Genomic DNA, 18,682 nt, shown 5'->3' with positions numbered 1-18,682 from the left:
GCCGCCGGTTTACTTGCTGGGTTCACCAGTTCGGGTAGTGAGGAGCTTCAAGTACTTGGGTCACCTCCTGAACGAGCAGCTGAACGACGAACAGGACATGGAGCGGGAGCGGCGCGCGCTGGCCGTGCGCTGCAACATGCTCGCCAGGCGATTCGCGCGCTGCTCCCGTGAAGTCAAAATAACATTGTTCAAAGCGTACTGCCAAACTTTTTATACCTGTCAGCTCTGGGTTAACTTCACCAAACGCTTTTACAATGTCTTAAGAGTGCAATACAATGACGCCTTCCGTATTATAATGAAGTTACCCAGGTACTGCAGCGCGAGTGGCATGTTCGCGGACGCCAGGGTCCCGGACTTCTATGCTGTCCTTCGGCTTCGTTCAGCTGCTTTTTGGGAGAGGATTAGGAACTCTAACAACCGGATCCTAGAAACGATTAGTTCCAACCTTGATAACGGATTTGTTAGACACTGGTTGGCCGTGCACCGTGCTGAGAATGGCAAATTTTAATCTAATCTCAGCTTTATAGATTAGTTATCATAGGCAACATATTATGTATAATTTAATTTAATTTTACTATTGTATTGTATTTGTATTCTAATGGGTCTTACCTGTAAATAAAGAACTTTATTATTATTATTATTATTATTATTAAATGGCCTATGTTAAGTTAAATTATGTTGGTTAATAAGTAATAATGTTGAGCTGTGGATTACTGTAAATAAATAAAATAAAATAAAATAAAATAAAAATCTTTTCAGTTTGGAATGACCTGCAGTCCGGTTTAGCCGCTACCATGAATCCAATTGACCTGCTTAGTGCTTATTCGAAGACCTCTTAGGAATTAAATGCTGGGTGACTATGTATTTATTAGACAAATTCTGCAAGATAATAATAAATAATAATCTCCTTGGGAGAGTCCACTGTCCAGGCAACATTTTAATGTATTAGCTGTAAATTGTTATATTTATCAATAAATGATTGAAATTGAAATAGATCAATGATTAAATTCCATTCTATGCTATATTTGATATACTTCGGTAATTCTTAATATTTGATCATGACTACGCACAAGCAAATAATAAATGTGACTACTACCTATGCTATTATAATGGAACTTGGCAAAGATAAGTTTTTAATAACAAACATTAAACACTCAGTTCTGTTGTACTCGGGTGATAGTAATGCAGTTAGTATTTAAATGTAGAACGATATAGATAGTACAGTTTCAGTCGCGGACACATAAAAATACATAATATTAAAATGGTGGTTGGAATAAAAACGAACCGTGCTAATGATAACATAGTTGAATGTGAAAACAACAATATAGCATCAAAATGTAACGATAAACTGTACTCGTACGAAGAAGCACTTACATTAGCTGGTAATATTAATAAATTTTGTTCACTTACTATTTTTGTGACAATATACCTAATGCTAGATGAATGAATCCACACTTACCACAAAAAAAAAACTAATCGCTTGTTTCTAGTAATAACAGATGATCTTAATTATGTGAGTGGTGACTGAAACTATGAACGGTCCGTGCAGTAGGCGTGAAAAGAGTTGAAAGGTATACAATATACCTTCATGTAAGCCAAAAGGGGGTTTTGTGAGTGGAGAAATCAATTAGAAATCCTCCATAGGAAGACCGCGGGCATCCAAACCTTCTTTACCGCTTGCAGTGGCGTGTAACATGTACATATAAATTGACGAGAGCCACCATTCCCCTGCAGGTCACGGGGCCTACAGCCGGCGGCTGCTGCTGCTGCTGAGCCTGGCGCTGCTGGCCATGGGGCTGGACATGTTCGGCTTCTCCGTGGCCGTCGCCGGCTGCGGCTGCGAGCTGCAGCTCACGCACCGGCAGAGGGGCATCCTCAACTCCATGCCTTTTGCTGGTCAGAACGTACTTCTTCTTTTTTGGTGTGTGGTTGTAACTAACTAATCAAGACTTTCAGCCATTTTGATTGGTGGTCAGTAGTAATATATTATATAGATGTGCACTTTTGTCAGTAAACACAACTGAGTTTTTCGTTTCGATTGATGTGTTCTTTTCGTCTCCTTAGCAAATTGGTAACAAATTCTAAAGCTGGACAAGAGTTGGTCATGACAAAAAATCATTCAGAAGCCGATTAGGCTCTCTCCTTTATTGACCATACCTAATATTAACTATCTCCTCTGCCTGTTGTGTAGGTCCGATCCTGATGTCGTACGCGTGGGGCTACATCTCTGACACCGCGGGGCGCCGGCGCAGCCTGCTGGCGGCCATGTTGGGTGCCTTCTCCTGCTCCGCTCTCGGCTCGTTCGCCCCCAACTGGATCGTGCTGGGAGTCATGAAGCTCATTGGTACTAGTTTGTGCGTACCACTTTATTTTTACTTGAAATTGAAGTTTCTTGACCAGGTCCTTTACTGTACTGCATTCTTCACTAAAACATGCACATATTCTTTTTTAGATCGCTTTGGCTCGATCTCACTCTAGGCTTTTGGAGATCGAATGTATCTATTTGCCGTTCAATCTCTATTATTCTCTCTTGTCATTAGGTTATGGACTGTCGTAGTTACTGGTGTACTATACTTACATTATTGTTACAGTGTGAGCTGTGCGCAGTCGTCCACATACGTGTTGCTGGGAGAGTCGTGCAGCGAGCGAGTCCGCGGCTCTTCCATGCTTCTGATGACCAGCGTGCTTCACACCACACCCATCTTATACTTCAGTTAGTAGTAATAACGTAATGATTGGTGACATTAGGTTAGGTATATGGATCTAAAACTACAGTCACCGAAACTTTGTTATCACTTCCAGCCATCGGCTACTTCGTGCTAGGCCTGGAGTTCTCGTACGACCTTGGCTTTATCCAGTTCACTCCGTGGAGACTATACTCCCTGCTGCTGTCCCTCGCGCCGCTGCTGGGCTTCTTTTCGATGTTGTTATTGGTCGAGAGCCCCAAGTTCCTAGCCAATCAGGGCCGAGAGCCTGAAGCTCTGAAGTGCTTGGAGAAAATTTGGACCATTAATGGTGGTGAACCGAATATGTACCCTGTGAGTATACCACCATAAACTTTTACATTGGTTTCAATGTTGGACAAAAGTCAGTATGAAGTAGGAGGGAGGAGATGTATTTTAAATTCTATCTTTTTTTTTCAGGTGAAAAGAATTATTCTAGAAGAGAACACAACGAAGAAGAGTGTCTCTCTGGCTCAATCTCTACGAGACCAGACCGTCCCCCTGTTCAAGCCGCCGTACCTGAAACATACTCTAATACTTTATTACATAACTGCTGTCGTGTATGGCTCGTAAGTTAAGATAAAGCTACACTTTTTTCAATGCAATGAAACAAGTACCATTCGTTAGAACCCTTGATTGTCTCACAGAAGCAACAGTCTCGTCACGTGGTTGCCATTCGTCGCAAACACTTACTTTGGATCTACAAGAAGTTCCAACATGAGTATCCGTGGACTCTGCGACGTGCTGAGTGAAGGAAATGTGGACACAAGTTACAGTAAAAACATTACTGATACCTTTGTAAGTACCCAACTTTAGCCTTGTAACGGCCGTAAAGATTCATTATATTTTTGAATAGGAGCAGCCATTAAATGCTCACAAATAGTAGGTAACAAAAATCAAGTTCAGACCGTTTTATGTTCTTATTTCAGGAGCCACAGTGCAGCAGTAAGCTTGAACCGAATACTCTATTCATTGGCATCGCCCTGGGCGTGTTGTTTGCGTCCATCAACTACGGAGTTTCATTCGCATCATCCAGGAAGAAGTTGATCACAATTCTGATCTTCTTGCTGGCGTCCTGTGGAAGTGTTGGCGTGATGTTTGTGACTGACCCGCTGCTGGTGGTGCCCTTCTACGTCGTGGCCGGTATTGCTGGTCTGGGGATCGGACTTGTTTCATCGTATTTCGTTGTGTTGTTCCCAACTTCTTACCGGTTAGTGGTTTACATAGTTTATATTTCATAGTAAATAAATGGATGATTTTATTTCAGTCGTTACTGATGCTAAGAAACACTCTATAAATTCAATTATGTCTCTATCATCTTCATGCAGGGGACATTCAGGCTATCAACGTCGTCTCTTTAGCTTCTCTTTCACAAAATGGATTGCCTTAATAGATAAAATTAAATATCGGCCAAACGGCATAACTATCGGCATAACGAGCGAACCAATGTTTTGTCACATTCCGCCCGCGCCTCACCCTCCAATGGGACCTAAGAAGTGTCTTATGCCATTGGTCAAGCTTACGCTATTGTATCTACATCAGTGATATGATTGGTGTTTGTGTTGAGCTTCCCTATTGTACCTACATCAGTGGTGATGATTTTTGGTGGTCTGCAGCGGCATGGCGGCGTGCCTGGGAGTGGTGGCGGCGCGGCTGAGCGCGCTGGCAGGCGTCAACCTGCTGGCGGCCGGGCTGCACGTCGCCTGCCAAAGCACCTTCGCCACGCTCGGGCTCTTCATCTTCAGTGAGTGCAGAAATGTATCTCTTTACTACTACCATACTTAATTTACTACCATACTTATTTAATTATTATGTTTGTACAGAGCAAAACTTATGAGTCGCGATAAGTACTATAACAGGCCACTGCTGGTTAAATAAACACCTTTATCGCATGAAAATCTCCACCACTCCTCTTTGCAGAAGTTGCACGGAGGAAGATGAAACAGCTTCCCATGTCTTGTTACATTGCAAAGGCGTGGAGACACTACGGTGCTGAATAGACACCTTTCATGCTAGTGCTGTAGAATACATAATCGATGTACCTATTATGTTTGTTGCAGCCGGAGCAGCCATGGCGTGCTTTCTTCCTTCCGACTCTGCTGCAAAAGAAGTGTGAATAAAGTTATGAATAATATGTAAAATAAATTTAATCTTAAGTTAAATGTTACCAATGGTATTTTAATAGACCTATTTACATATTTATGCCTAACATTACCTTAATCCTCCCGCAGATTGAATAGTAGAAAATTCTTTTTAAGACAAGCTTCTCAAAACTCGAAAGACAAAATAAATTCATGAAAAAAAAACCTAGTAATCGCCATATAATGTATCTAATGTTATATTTAAACGAGGAAGTAGCGCTACAATTTCCAGTTAAGGTTTGGGTAAATATAGAAAGACTAACGTCTACCAAGATAGCGATATCCTAAATCAAATAAGTATCTCAAAGTACCTACCTCACGTCTACAAACAATTAACTTCGAAATAATGACTAGGTAGTTTTTGCATAAATCAAAATAAATGTATAATACCATTTGATGCAACTCCGCAACTCCGCTTTGAAGTAACTCAACTATTTTGTCTACCTTGCTGGTCCAATCATGTACCTTTTCAATCTCACAAACTGACAATCCATTCATCCAAACATTAACGGTTTGTTAATAAAATGTAGTTTGACATGGTACAAAAGTGTGTAGCTACTAATGCAGCTGACCGTACTTATGACATACAGCTGGAGCTTCATCTAGGATACTCTGGGTACTTATCGGATAGTTTATTTATAAAACATTTTAATTTTCCTAATTACATACCTAAATATGATGATGAATACCTATAGACTAAATAATTTTAAAACTCATTGGATCCACTGAGTTAGGAAAGCTAAGCTAATTCAAGGCTAGTAAATTTTAACTTTGAATTTAATAATTAACATTTTAATATTTATCGTGTTTAAGCAGTCTGAGGCGGCGCGCACCGGAAATAGAGAACCCTTGAACTTGTCACGAGCAACGAGCAACTGAATGGAGGAAAGTACGTGTATGCGCATATTCTTTGTTTATTCCTACTTAACGGGTTCGAAAACTAATTTTAGTATACTACCGGTACTTATGTAGTTTTTATGATACCAATGCCGATGCCTACTAATTAAAACAACATTAGTATCTAATGAGACTAAATGCTGCCAGTAGAGCAATTTCCTCCGATAGCAATAATTCATAAGGTCATTCAGTTCACGGACGGCTGAGTGAACGAAAGCGGGCATCATTCACTACAGCCGAGGCGCGGGCGGTGCGCGCGTTCGCTGTAGATAAATGTGTTTCGTAAATTGAACGTAAACAATGAATGTAGTGTCTCTCGCGGTGTGGACCTTGGAGCAGCACTGCTACCTGGTGTATGCGGCGTTGGGGGCGTGCTTCCTAGCGCTTTCGGTGTACCACAGGGGTCCATTAATGCCGAGGAATCGACGGGAGCGGAGGCAGGAGTCTGGGCCTGGGGGAGGTCAGTCAACTGTTTTTTGTTTTGTTTTTATCAGCCAAGGACGGTAGCTTCTGTGTGCAGCTGGTTAGATGTGAACCTGCGGTAAGTTTTTGCGTTGCGATGGTTATTTTTATGTTGTTAATTTGTGTTTGTAGATTTTTATATTTGTATTGAATGGTGCATTGCAGGTAATATCTGAAGGTATACAAAGATGTGTCTTCGACTAGTTTTAAAGTTTGTTTAGATAACTTATTTTTTGTATAGTGTGTTGCAGCACAGTTGTTAGGTCTAGACCGGTCCTATACTACATACATAGTTGGAGGTCGCCGGATCGACTCCCGGCCGGCGCGTCGTCGTATCCAGCTGACATTTATTTAAACAAATGTATCATGTAACTGCATGAACGAGCAATTCAGTATGTTCTATGATCTTTTATGCTAGTTACATACTAAAAAGGCATTAGGTATTTAGATTTGTAATATTAGAAAAAACTAACTTAGCCAGTCGCAGCAGTATGCATTCCTTAGATTTAATTCGTTAACGTCTGAGATTGGAATCTGTTATAATGTTAGATGGAGGAGTCCCCTGTTCATCAAACACAAAAACACAACAAACAGCCCGTAAATACCAAGTTCACTGTAGGACATGGGATAGGCCTCCTCAAACTGAAAAGTTATTGCTCTTATCTTCACGCTTGGCAGGTGGCTTGTAAACATAACAAATACATACCTATTTTACACCTAAGACTTGAGAGCAAAAAGTCTGTCAACTTTTATATCCACCCCGGGACTCTCAGCATATCAGTCACGTTCACTATATAACCAGCTAACCTCTGAGCCATCCCTTCTTTATCATCATGATCATCAGCCAATAATATCCACCCTCTTCTGGTCATAGCCCGTTCCCAAGGATAAACACATTTCTGCGTGGACACGGCGCCTCCTCACTATAGGTGCGTTTTTTTATTGTTTTCTCACAACACGTGCTGCCCGTCACGTGCAACTACAAGTAATTTCATTACAATATTATTACCTAGACTAACTAGTCTTAGTACGAGTTATACGTAATCTAATCGATAATTCGATTAGATTTACTGTATAAGACGATTACATTTGGCTCGTCCGTAGCAGGTAATTTTGGACCTGTAGACAGTAAAATAGTGCCTGAATAATTATTATTTTTGACAATAATGCATTAGAAATGTACCTAATGCTACTTTAAACGCTCTCCACTTTGCTATACTCAATACAAATTTAAATTAACTTTCAATATCATTATCAATAGTAGAAGAATATTGGCTACTATATTCTTATTCAAACTGGACATACTCTTCTCCTGAAAAGCAACTCTAGTCCTTGATCTTTTTATACCACTTGATTGCTATTTATCTCTTCACCATGCCTATTATATTTTGAAGTTTACGCTCGCTATCGACTTAAGGCTCAAACTTAATTACAAAATTAAACTTTTTTATCAGTTAAAGGGTTAAGGTCCCTGGACTAGCGACAGCGATAAATTAACTTGGTCCAGTACTACTATTATAATGATACTACTAACTGCAGCTTCTGAGTTTATTTACATTCCTAACTGTGTGAAGGTCGAGCGATATGCCGTTGCCATATTAATTATTCACAACTGGATATCGATCGAGGCATTTCTTTTCTAGCTCACAGCAGCGCACTGCACAGGTCACTCAACTATTTACGTCGTGTTTTATTTTGTGAGGTTTATTTTTATCCCCTGTGATGTTTGTCTGTGTCTAGACCACTAGACCGCTTATTTTGCTATCTATAATACATTTTAAATTATTGAAGATTTTTATAAATATCAATACAAATCTATGAACAATAATAACGAATGTAGGTGGCTGCATTCCCAGTAGACAAACTGGTAACTTGCTACTCATTACTCATTTAGTACTAGGTCCGCGTATCGCCGCTATTCGCCGCTAATTACGTAGAGTGAGCACTAAACTAGAAAACTGTGAAAATACTCGGTTGCTCACAAACAATTTTGCCTATTGAGAACACAGCCTTAGAATAGCGCCTGTGGCCGTTGCGTGATTCAGATATGCCACTTGCGACGTTGCTAAACTCAGGTATTTTTAAAGAAGGTAAATCAATCCTGGCAGCAATTTTTTTTTATGTACTTACTTACTCTCAGCAGACAAACGTGTTGGACAATGATCCTTATCTTAAGAAGGGAGTTTAGACCTTGAAGACCTAACAATATCAAAGACAAAAGAAGGTAGCCATAATTATGTCAAACTTAAATCCCACTCTCCTACTTCTAGAGCCTGCCCCCCGGCGCGACTCTGACTCGGACTCAGACCCCGACCTCACCCCAGCGCTGCCGCTCGCCCCGCACGTGCGCTACTCCCCCCCGCGCCGCAGCGACGCGGAGCTGGTCCAGCGGTCGAGAGAGTTCCACGAGCTGATGGCGCGGCGCCGCACCGTGCGGGCCTTCAGCGCCGAGGAGATACCGCGGGAGGTGCTGGAGAACGTCGTGAGGACAGCTGGTAGGTCATGACAGTCCACCGATGAATATACACAGGAGAAAGAATTGCACAGATCATCAAACAACTCTCTTATGATCAACGGTCATGCCTTTGAATTACGTACGGTGGCCTGCGCCTAAAAGTATACAGGCGAAGTTTTTAAAATAGCTCCCTGATGATGAAGGGACCAGATCTGTTATAAATCCGGGGACGTGTTGTGTGTGATGTGTGTAGTAGTGGTGTTTATGTGGATGTGCTTGAGCAGCATGTGAGCTTGAGATCGCTATTTTAAAACCTCCGCCTGTATACTTTTAGGCGCAGGCCACCGTACATAATATGTAGGTAAATGCACTGTTCTATTTAGAGGTTCGTAAGAGTGTTCGTAATGTAGAAAGTCCATTCCTTTCTTGTAGGTATATATTCCTTAAATAAATAAAACAACAAGAGCTATTGAAAACAAGTTTTTAAAATATCAGCGTTAAAAATCACGGCAAACGAACAATAACACTATCAACAGTGTCGAGAAACGATGTGTAGATCGTGGTCATATTGCGCATGATGAGGCAGAGTCTCTTGTCGCGGATATCAGTCCAAAGCCCGCCAGGTTCGTTAAAGGGAGTCTCCTCAACGTCTGTGTTAATGGTCAGCTCCGTGGGGCGCATGAGAGAGCTCTTGTTCTTGAGCGAGCCCCCCCATGCGCGCAGGTAGTCCGGCGCCGCCATCACCCGCGGCCTCTCCAAGTGGAAAACCATCAGCTTCCTCGGAGTGGCGATCGACGACACATACTGCAGCGACCTCCGCCAGTCGTAGTCGTTGTAAGCACAAAAAGCTTTCCCATACTTCCTCAAACCGTTCCACATCAGCTTACTGAACACCAGACCCGTATAGAACCTCTCCGCTACGTACTCACTGATTTGGGCTGAATTCTCTTGTGTATCAGATTTCTTGTACCATCGGTTGCTGAGGCTCAGGAGCGCGCAGTATGGACAGTGCTTGTAAGCGTACTGGTCTAGCAGCTGAACCACGTGCATGAAATCAGGAGTGATCAGGTCCGAGTCTTCCATGGTCAGCATCAAGTTGATGGCATTCTTGGTCAGAGGGTACACGTCGAATATGAAGTGCATCGTCCACCAGAAGAAGTGCTTCATCTGCGCCAGGCTCGCGTTTCTTTGTCCAGATACCATATTCTCGCAGGATACTGAAGTTTCACAGTAATATAGACTCTCGCCTGGAAAGTAATCTTTGCAAGTTTGCTCGCCAAATGGGAAGTAGATCTGTGCAACTGTCGTGAAGTGTATAGTCTTTATCAGCTCAGTTTTGTTGCGATCAACGTATAAGTGGGAGAATACCAGCAGAGTGCGATCAATAGATACAAGTCTTCGGAAGCTCTTTATCAAACGATCCAAATCACTTATGTCTTTGGAAACTTGTACGATTATGATGATGTCGTTCTCAGTGATTGGCTCAAACATGTGCGTGTTGTGGGTCGTGGGCCTATTTTTCAGTATGAAATTTCTCAAGTAGGGCACCTTCACAGGCTCGACTCCACAGCTATTGAAATAGCGTTCGTATTTATTAACAGGCCGCGTTGGCGGCGCACGGCGGTTGTATATCAAACCACGCATCGTTAAGATAAATAATACATATAGTACCAAGCCGATTGTGAAACAAAAGTACTGGTGTCTGAAAATTCTGCCTTGTCCAAAATGGATTATCATGTTTAATGCATAAAATTATACAGAACGTATTGTAAAAAAATATTAAATTCTACTTTAATTTTGTTTACAAAATTACAACACATGACATTGAAATTTGTCAGACACCATAGAGAAAGCAATATACCTACTATTTTTGGTTAAGATCATCGCGGTTTCAGCCACACAATGGCCACATCTGACTAAAAGTATATATTTTCTCCAGGCACAGCTCCATCAGGGGCTCACACGGAGCCGTGGACCTTCGTGGTGGTCCGCGACGCGTCCACCAAGGCAGCCATCCGGGACATCGTGGAGGAAGAAGAGGAGCTGAACTACTCACAGCGCATGTCCCGGCAGTGGGTCGCTGACCTCAAGCCCTTCGCCACAAGGCACATCAAGCCGTACCTCACCGAGGCGCCAGCGCTGCTGCTGGTCTTCAGACAGACACACTCGTTTAGGGAGGATGGAAAGAAGAAGATGCATTATTATAGCGAGATCAGTGTGGCGATCGCCGCTGGCTTCATACTTGCTGCAATCCAGGTACGAACATGCTTCTCTAAAGAGGAGGATTAGGTTATGAACACCTCAAGCTGAATTAAACTTTCTATGCCTGTTAATCTACGTATGTTTTATACCAGATTTCTATTTCCAGTACTGCGGTCTGGTGGCGCTGACGTCGACTCCGCTGAACTGCAACTCTCGCATCCGCGCGCTGCTGCGACGGCCGCCCAGCGAGCGGCTCGAGCTGCTGCTGCCCGTGGGACGCCCCCACCCCGAGGCCACGGTCCCAGACCTGCACAGGAAGCCCTTGCAGGATATCATGGTTATGATCTGAGTTGTGTAGTTATTTTTATGAAGGTGGTGTTGATTTAAGTGGAAAGCTGATGAGTTAAACCGTGGTGCTGATTGAATTAATTATGCGATACAGGGTATTAAAATGTATACGATTTAGATTAAAAGTAAACTGTATATTGTTTATAGAATTCTTCTTTACAAAAGAATCATAACAATCACGTAGATTTTGTAAACGTATAATAAAAATATTACTACAAATAAATATCTGCCCGAATTGATTTAAACATCATAAGATTTCATATTCAATATGAGCAGGCACAGCTTCCTATCTCGAATGTCTTTCCAGTATCCTTTCCCTTCAGTGTGGGTTACATCCGTGTGGTTGGTGGTGAAGGTGAGGCGGCGCGGGAACAGGCTGCGCAGCACCTCGTTGCTCTCCAGGTCCAGGGTGCTCTCCTTCATGACGCGAGGCTTTGTCACGGTCAGCGCCAGCAGCGCGCGCGGCGCCGACTCCGATATAAACTGCAGTGAGTTGCGCCAGTCATAGTCGTCGAACACACAGAAATACTCCCCCATGTTCCTTAAATCACGCCAGACTAACCCGTTCAACGCTAATCCTGACTTCGTCGGGCTCGCCCTGTAAACCTCTTTAACTGCAGCGTCTTCTCTCGAGGAATTGTAGACATCTGGATCGCCAGCTCCCAGGTCTAGTAGCTCGCAGTTGTTACAGTACAAGTGGGCGTATTTTTTCAATGTGTTCAACATGTAGATGAGATCTTGTGTGAACACGTCGGTGTCTTCTATGAAGAGGACTGTGTTGATGAGGTGGATGTCTGGTAGGTTGAAAACCTTGTTGATGGTCCACCACCAGAAGTGTTTCTTCTGAGCGAGGTAGGCGTCCCGGCCGGTGCCTCGCGAGCGACACTGCGGCTCCAACGTACAGAAGTACTCACTGTGGCCCGGGAAGAAATCTTCACAGGTTTGGATGTTGAAAGGAAAGAAAATCTGCAATACTTTTGCGAAACGTATTTCTTCGATCACACTGTTGATAGGCTCGTTGTAGTAGAGGTGAGAGAATATCAGAAGAGTTTTTTCGATCCCGTCAACATTTCTAAGGTTTTCTGTGAAGTTGAAAAAGACGAGGGGGTCGGTGCCGTGCACCTGAACAACCACCACGTTGTCCCGTGGCTGCAGCGGGCCCAGCTTCACCACATTCCTTATTTCATTATTCGCATTATTTTTAATGTAATCTGCAATAAGCGATGCTTTGTCTGCTTCTACACCACAATTCATAAGACCTTTTTCAAAAGATCTCGGTCTAAACAGAACTTGGGAGATGATGAACACTGCTAACAAATATACACCAAGTTTAAGAACATAAAATCTATTTCTAGAACACAACATTCTTAATCGTGCAGGAAACATAATAGAAAATATATTAAAATAAAAAGTGAGTGGTTAAATCACATAAAACATATAAAAAATATCAACAATTGAACTGAATTAAACACAGAAGTTTATGTTATCTGTGTTGTGTACTGTTAGGTCATTGTGGTCGTTTTTATTTTAAGGAAATTCTTGCTAGACATATTTTTTTTTTGTACAGGGTATTGTAAAACTGGTATAGTAGGTAACTCGAAAGGGGGAGACCTAGGGGATCATCTTGAACAAAGTTAGTTCTACAGCTTTTGAAAATCTTTTCTAAAGCTGTCTAAAGTGAAACGTAGCACTGAATAGCCATTTCATAATATCTGATGAGATAAGAACAAGGAAAAATTTAATTGAAAAAACCATTTTATCAGCGTAAATATAATAATTTTAAAAAATGCTGTTATAAAAAAAAAAACACTATAAAACAACGCATTAAAGCGAAGTGTTGTTATTTGTATAGAAAACCCTCATCCCCATAGAGAGCATGCAGAGGTAGCGGTCCCGCACGTCGGCGAAGTTGCCTCGAGCAGTGACGTCACCGGGGGCAGGCGCGGGGGCGCGGCGCACATGCAGGGCGGGCGGGAACATGTGCCGGTCCAGCTGCTCCGGCCGCAGCCGCGCCGCCGCCAGCGCCCCCGCCTTCAGCAGCCGCGGCAGCTCCACGTACAGGATGTGGAACCTCAGCATCGGCCGCGCCGACACCGTCATGTGCTGGAGCGAGCTCTGCCACCCGCAGTCGTTGAAGAAGCAATACGAGTCACCCATGATTTTAAGCTTGTAATAGATCGTCTTGTTAAAGGCCAAACCTGAAGAAAAATCTGTCGCTTGGAAAGCAGACTCGATGGCAGTGTTCGGGCTGATATCTTGGCGTTTGTAAATGGATGGATCATTACCGTTGATACTCAGGAAGTCGCAATATGGACACTCTCTTTTAGCTGTATCTTTTAGGAGCATCAGAGTGTACAGGAAGTCTGGAGTCACGATGTCATCCTCTTCCATGAAGAGCACGGTGGTGTTGTGGGACAAGCCGATGTCGGCCACCTCGAACACGAAGTTGACGGTCCACCACCAGAACAGCTTCCGCTGCGCGCAGCCCTCGTCCCGCACCCCCCGCAGCACCACCCCGCAGTCCGCCTTGTACTCGCAGTACAGATCATTGGGCCCAGGGAAGAAATCTGGACAAACTTGGCTCGTGAACGGAAAGAAGATCTGCAGAACTCTAGTGTACTCTATCGCCTCGATTTCCCAATTTGCGTACTGACTGACGTAGAAGTGTGAGAATATTAGCAAGGTTCGATCGATGTCGGCCACAAGTTGGAAGTCGCTGATGAGTCGAGTGAGGTCGGTCTGGTTGCTCCGGACGAGAATGACGATGACGGTGTCGTTGGGTCGCGTCGGTCCGTAGATGTGTTGGTTGCGGACGGTCCGGCGGCTGTGGTTGATGAAGGCGCGCAGGCGCGGCAGGCCGGGCGCCGGGACGCCGCACTGCTGCAGGTACCCGTCCAGCGCGTCGGCCGGCGCGGGCGCGGGCTGCTCCCGGCGCGAGCACCACTGCACTATGTACGACGTCGCGACCAAGTACCCCACCAACAACACCGCTATCAGCACGTAGTCACAAACGCCTGGCCGTTTCGGAAGCATATTTATGGTGACAGAAGTGATGGAAGTACCATCTGATCTAGAACATTAATTTGCTGAAACGAATGCTAGATTTAGATTTTTGAATGATTGGTCGGTCATAATACCTACTGGGGTAAGTTTATCACTGAACTTTAAGCTCACGGTATAAAAAATATTGTAAAAGAAAATAAAAGGTAAAATATATTAAAATATCTTATGTCATATTTTAGCTGATTAAAAAATTGACAGTGACAGATTCTGGGTAGTTTGGTAATCTCAGAATATAATAGAAGCCTAGGCAGATCCTAAAGCGGCGATTAGACTAGACTACATGAATGTAGTCGACTACATCATGTAGTTTCCTACGTAAGGACAGGTGTAATCACATGTAGTCATGTAGTGCGCTCATTCGCCGGCCAACGTTCGATGCGTGAGAGTATATGTATGCGTTGATTTACGGTGACAAAATGTCGTCTCAAAAATAAATAGACGTTTTGTTAAACAAAGATATGCCGTTTTTTTGGAGCAAAAGCCATCCGGACTATAAAAACAAGTTGGCGAGACACGAAGCATATACATAGAGTTAGTTCTTGTTAGCAATATCAATAATAAATTGTTATTTATCTTAATTTCAGGAGGATATTTTATGTTGTTTTATTACTTTATTAGTATTTTATAAATTATTATTTATTTAATGTTATCTGAATCATTTTAATATCGGCAATTGTAAAAGTTAGGTGTAGCAACACTAATTTTGAATTGGCGGCCATTCGTGGTACTGTGTCGGCACGACAAGGTGATACTTACAAAAATTGTATGTGTTTTGAAGAAATAAAACATAATCAGTGTGAAGAGTGTTTATTATTCGTATAAAGTTAATATTTCAGAAGTTTCGGATAGAATCTGCCCACCGGTGAGTGATTTTAAACATGTTATTGAAAATTTTCTACCGTTATTTACCTATATTATTATGATCATATTCTTACAATCAATGCTTTATGAACCCGGCGAATCCCTGGACGTGTGATCTATGGCACTAAATTACAAGTAGCAGTATATTTACTACAACAAAATCCTCCAATTTACCGTAGTAAGTACAGTACAACTACCCACTTTACATAGACGGGTACATCGCTTGTAGGTAAATATCTACCAATGTTGGTTGGTACATTCCACAACTTATTCGCCGAGGATGATATCAAGCCCGATTTGTTGACTTCATATTGAATGCTTAAACACAAAGAGAACTATGGTAGTAATAATTACCTACCGCACTTGCGTTCTCACGAAGTAAGTAAATAATAATAAGTGATTTGATTTTGAACCATTTGTACGTACCTACAATAACTTGATAAAAGACATTACGATGTCAATGCCAATTTTAAGGCAAATTAAAATTAAACGGACAAGTACTAGGTACAGAATGATAAGGTAGGTTATATGGTGTTGTTTTGATGAGTTGGTGAAACGAATATGGAGTTGTTTTCGAACACAAGGGTAGTGAGCTCGAGACCAAGTGGTAGTATTTACACACCTACCTAAATACTTACCTATATACGTATTCTTCGAATGGTTTTAGGACCGGTCATTCCATCACACGAACTTAACATTATTTAATTAGCTATACAATAGTTTGGATGCGGATCATATTATCTTTATTTATTATGTTGGTCCAAGCGGACGAGTACCTTCACGAACAAAAGTGTTATTTGATTTTACTACTATTATTTATTGGTCGGCTGTGATAATTTTAATAAACGTATGATTATTTAATCACTGTTACTTTAATTAATTTATATTTTCTACTCCTTCTCTTCCTTAACCTTATCCAACTAAACTTATATTATTTCGCGTACCTGTTTAATATACTCATTTAGTTAAACAAAATGTCTGATGATCGTGATGCAAGTACCCCTGAGATAGTAGATCAAACCACGAAGAGGAAGAGAGCGGGCTCAAGCTCAACCTCACCTCTTAGGAAGAGGCGTCAGAAGCGTCATCATAGTCAGTCTATAGGTCCGGGGAGACGATCAAGATCTAGATCTAACATATCACGAGATCGTAAAGGGACACGAAAATACCGACGTCATCGTTCGCGGACTGAACACCATCGCGGGACTAGACGTGTAGGTAGAAGCCGCTCCCGTTCCGGACACAGAAGGCGATCTCGAAGGACGCGAGTGCGGACACGGAGGACATCTACTTCGACTAGCTGCTCTACGCGTTGCTCCGAGAGAGACTCGACTTCTTCGTCGACTGCCAGCAGTTCAACTTCAAGCGATGGCACTCATAGTTCTCGCTCTAGTACCAAACACACAAAAACTAAGCGAAATCGTAAGAGAAGTCCACGTTCTGGCTCGAACCGAGATAAAGATCATACAGTAATGGATAAACTTATAGATGCTCTAGGTAAACATGGTCGCAATACTTACGTAGGCGCTCATGATGTTATAAGTACTTTTGATCCAAGCCAGAAGATGCAGTCCACAAAAGCTTGGCTCAGAAAAGTTAACGAGACCGCGGAAATCTATAAATGGAGTGATAAACAAACAGTTTTCCATGCGTTACCGAAGCTTGCCGGTCTAGCCCGTACATGGTACGAAAGCTTGCCTTCAGTCAATTTAAAATGGAAAGAATGGCAACGCAAACTGCTACAAACCTTTCCAGATAACTGTAACTACGCAGACAAACTATCAGAGATGCTGGCGCGACGCAGTCGTAGAGAGGAAACGTTAGAAGAATACTTCTACGACAAGGCAAAGTTAGTCAGTCGCTGCAATATCAAGGGAAAAGACGCGGTTGACTGCATAATACACGGAATCTTTGACACAAACATCAAGCTTAATGCTCAGGGAGCAAACTTCAAAAGTCCTAACAAGCTGCTAAGATACTTGCGTAATATTACGATGAAGTACCAGAAGGAGGTCAAAAGGACGCCGGCACCATCCAAAATACCCGCTGTTACAAGAAATAATGACATGTCGAAGAATAATAACTTCAATAACGCCACTCGAATTTGTTACAATTGTTCGGAACCAGGTCACACTGCTCCTAGGTGCCGCAAAGAGCCACAGAAGTGCACTAAGTGTAATCGCATCGGGCATGTTGCCGATCACTGCAAGCGTGAACCTAATACGGACATCAATAAGACGGTTAGTACAGACGAAGTTTCTAGTCAGTCTACAAAAGTTCTACTTATTAATGCTAAGCGTGATAGTGAATATATTTACAATAAAGAAATAAAAGTTAACGGAAAATCAAAAACTGGATTTGTAGATTTTGGAAGTCAATGTACTTTAATAAAAGATAGCATAGTTAAAGGACTAAACGTACAAATACAAGACGACAATTTACCACTTATTAAAGGTTTTGCTGACGGAACAATGCGACCTCTTGGAAGAGTATCGGTTTACATAAATCTTGATTTTATCGAGGCCCGCATAGAAGCCTATGTGGTCCCGGACCAATATTTGAGCACGGATCTGCTTATTGGACAGAATGTCACAGAAATGTCTGAAGTTGTTGTGTATAAAACTAGTTCCAGTCTAACACTATATTCTAGTAATCCTAAAAATAATAGAACACCAATCTACAATTCAAACAACGTTGTCGTTAAGGACATTCTTTCAGTAGCAGTGACTTGTGAAGATGGTTACACTGGCTGGATATCTACCCATGGTAATACTTCTTTCAAACCAAATGAAGAGTTAGTGATATTACCCGGAGTTTATTTCTTTAAAGATGGACTAGGATGTATACCAATAATAAGCTTTTCGGGTAAAGAAATCGTGCTTAAAAAGAATAGGCTATTAGCAAGGGGCTGTCGTTTGCCCACTCAAACATCGGCTCCAATGGAACTTCCAAACGAATTTGAAGTCAGAAGAATGACATTATCAGATCCTTCGACGGCTAAAGTTACAAAAACGCCCATATCTTTGGAAATGCTTAATATAGGTGATGATGTTACGCAAGAGCAGAAACAAGCACTTTTAGATTTATTGAACGAATTCAGAGATTGTTTCTCTTTTGACATGAGCGAGTTAGGAACGACCAATATTAGCGAAATGCACATTCAGCTACAGGATAACTCCCCAGTAGCTTATAAACCTTACCGACTTTCTTATAGTGAAAGAGAGGTCGTTCGCGATATGGTTAATGAGCTCCTGGAAAACAAAATAATTAAAGAATCGGATTCGTCGTACGCCAGTCCAATAGTATTGGTCAAAAAGAAAAACAATGAATATCGTTTGTGTGTGGACTACCGAGCTTTAAATAAGAAAACGGTAAAGGACTCTTACCCTATGCCGGTAATAGACGACCAACTGGACCGACTGAGCGGTAAAGTTTATTTTACCAGCCTGGATCTTAAATCTGGATACTACCAGATACCGATGGCAGAGGATTCCAGGCACCTTACTGCGTTCGTAACGCCAGACGGACAC

General features: G+C 42.3%; 4 protein-coding genes across 4 annotated transcripts; 2 read left to right on the top strand and 2 right to left on the bottom strand.

Annotated features, from left to right (window-relative positions):
- The first annotated feature begins 1,168 nt into the window (after window positions 1-1,168).
- Window positions 1,169-4,959, top strand: LOC105393565 (organic cation/carnitine transporter 7). Its single transcript, XM_048621876.1, has 5 exons — window positions 1,169-1,382; window positions 1,735-1,896; window positions 2,192-2,354; window positions 4,340-4,467; window positions 4,955-4,959. Exons 1-5 carry the CDS (start codon window positions 1,262-1,264, stop codon window positions 4,957-4,959), a joined length of 579 nt encoding a protein of 192 aa, XP_048477833.1. The 5' UTR covers window positions 1,169-1,261.
- A 1,011-nt stretch (window positions 4,960-5,970) lies between these two features.
- On the top strand, window positions 5,971-11,451 carry LOC105389069 (iodotyrosine deiodinase 1). Its single transcript, XM_011560131.3, has 4 exons — window positions 5,971-6,221; window positions 8,494-8,718; window positions 10,618-10,934; window positions 11,047-11,451. The coding sequence occupies exons 1-4, from the start codon at window positions 6,062-6,064 to the stop codon at window positions 11,227-11,229; spliced, it is 885 nt and encodes a 294-aa protein (XP_011558433.2). The 5' UTR covers window positions 5,971-6,061; the 3' UTR covers window positions 11,230-11,451.
- A 17-nt stretch (window positions 11,452-11,468) lies between these two features.
- LOC105389083 (alpha-1,6-mannosyl-glycoprotein 2-beta-N-acetylglucosaminyltransferase) lies at window positions 11,469-12,593 on the bottom strand. The gene has a single exon (XM_011560146.2). It carries the CDS (start codon window positions 12,591-12,593, stop codon window positions 11,469-11,471), a length of 1,125 nt encoding a protein of 374 aa, XP_011558448.2.
- A 459-nt stretch (window positions 12,594-13,052) lies between these two features.
- LOC105389084 (alpha-1,6-mannosyl-glycoprotein 2-beta-N-acetylglucosaminyltransferase) lies at window positions 13,053-14,261 on the bottom strand. The gene has a single exon (XM_038120057.2). It carries the CDS (start codon window positions 14,259-14,261, stop codon window positions 13,053-13,055), a length of 1,209 nt encoding a protein of 402 aa, XP_037975985.2.
- Window positions 14,262-18,682: the final 4,421 nt, after the last annotated feature.

Source organism: Plutella xylostella, chromosome 6 (assembly GCF_932276165.1).
Source record: "Plutella xylostella chromosome 6, ilPluXylo3.1, whole genome shotgun sequence".
Classification (NCBI taxonomy): domain Eukaryota; kingdom Metazoa; phylum Arthropoda; class Insecta; order Lepidoptera; family Plutellidae; genus Plutella; species Plutella xylostella.
Note: the sequence above shows the minus strand (reverse complement) of the source record. Positions and strands in the feature narration are given on the sequence as shown.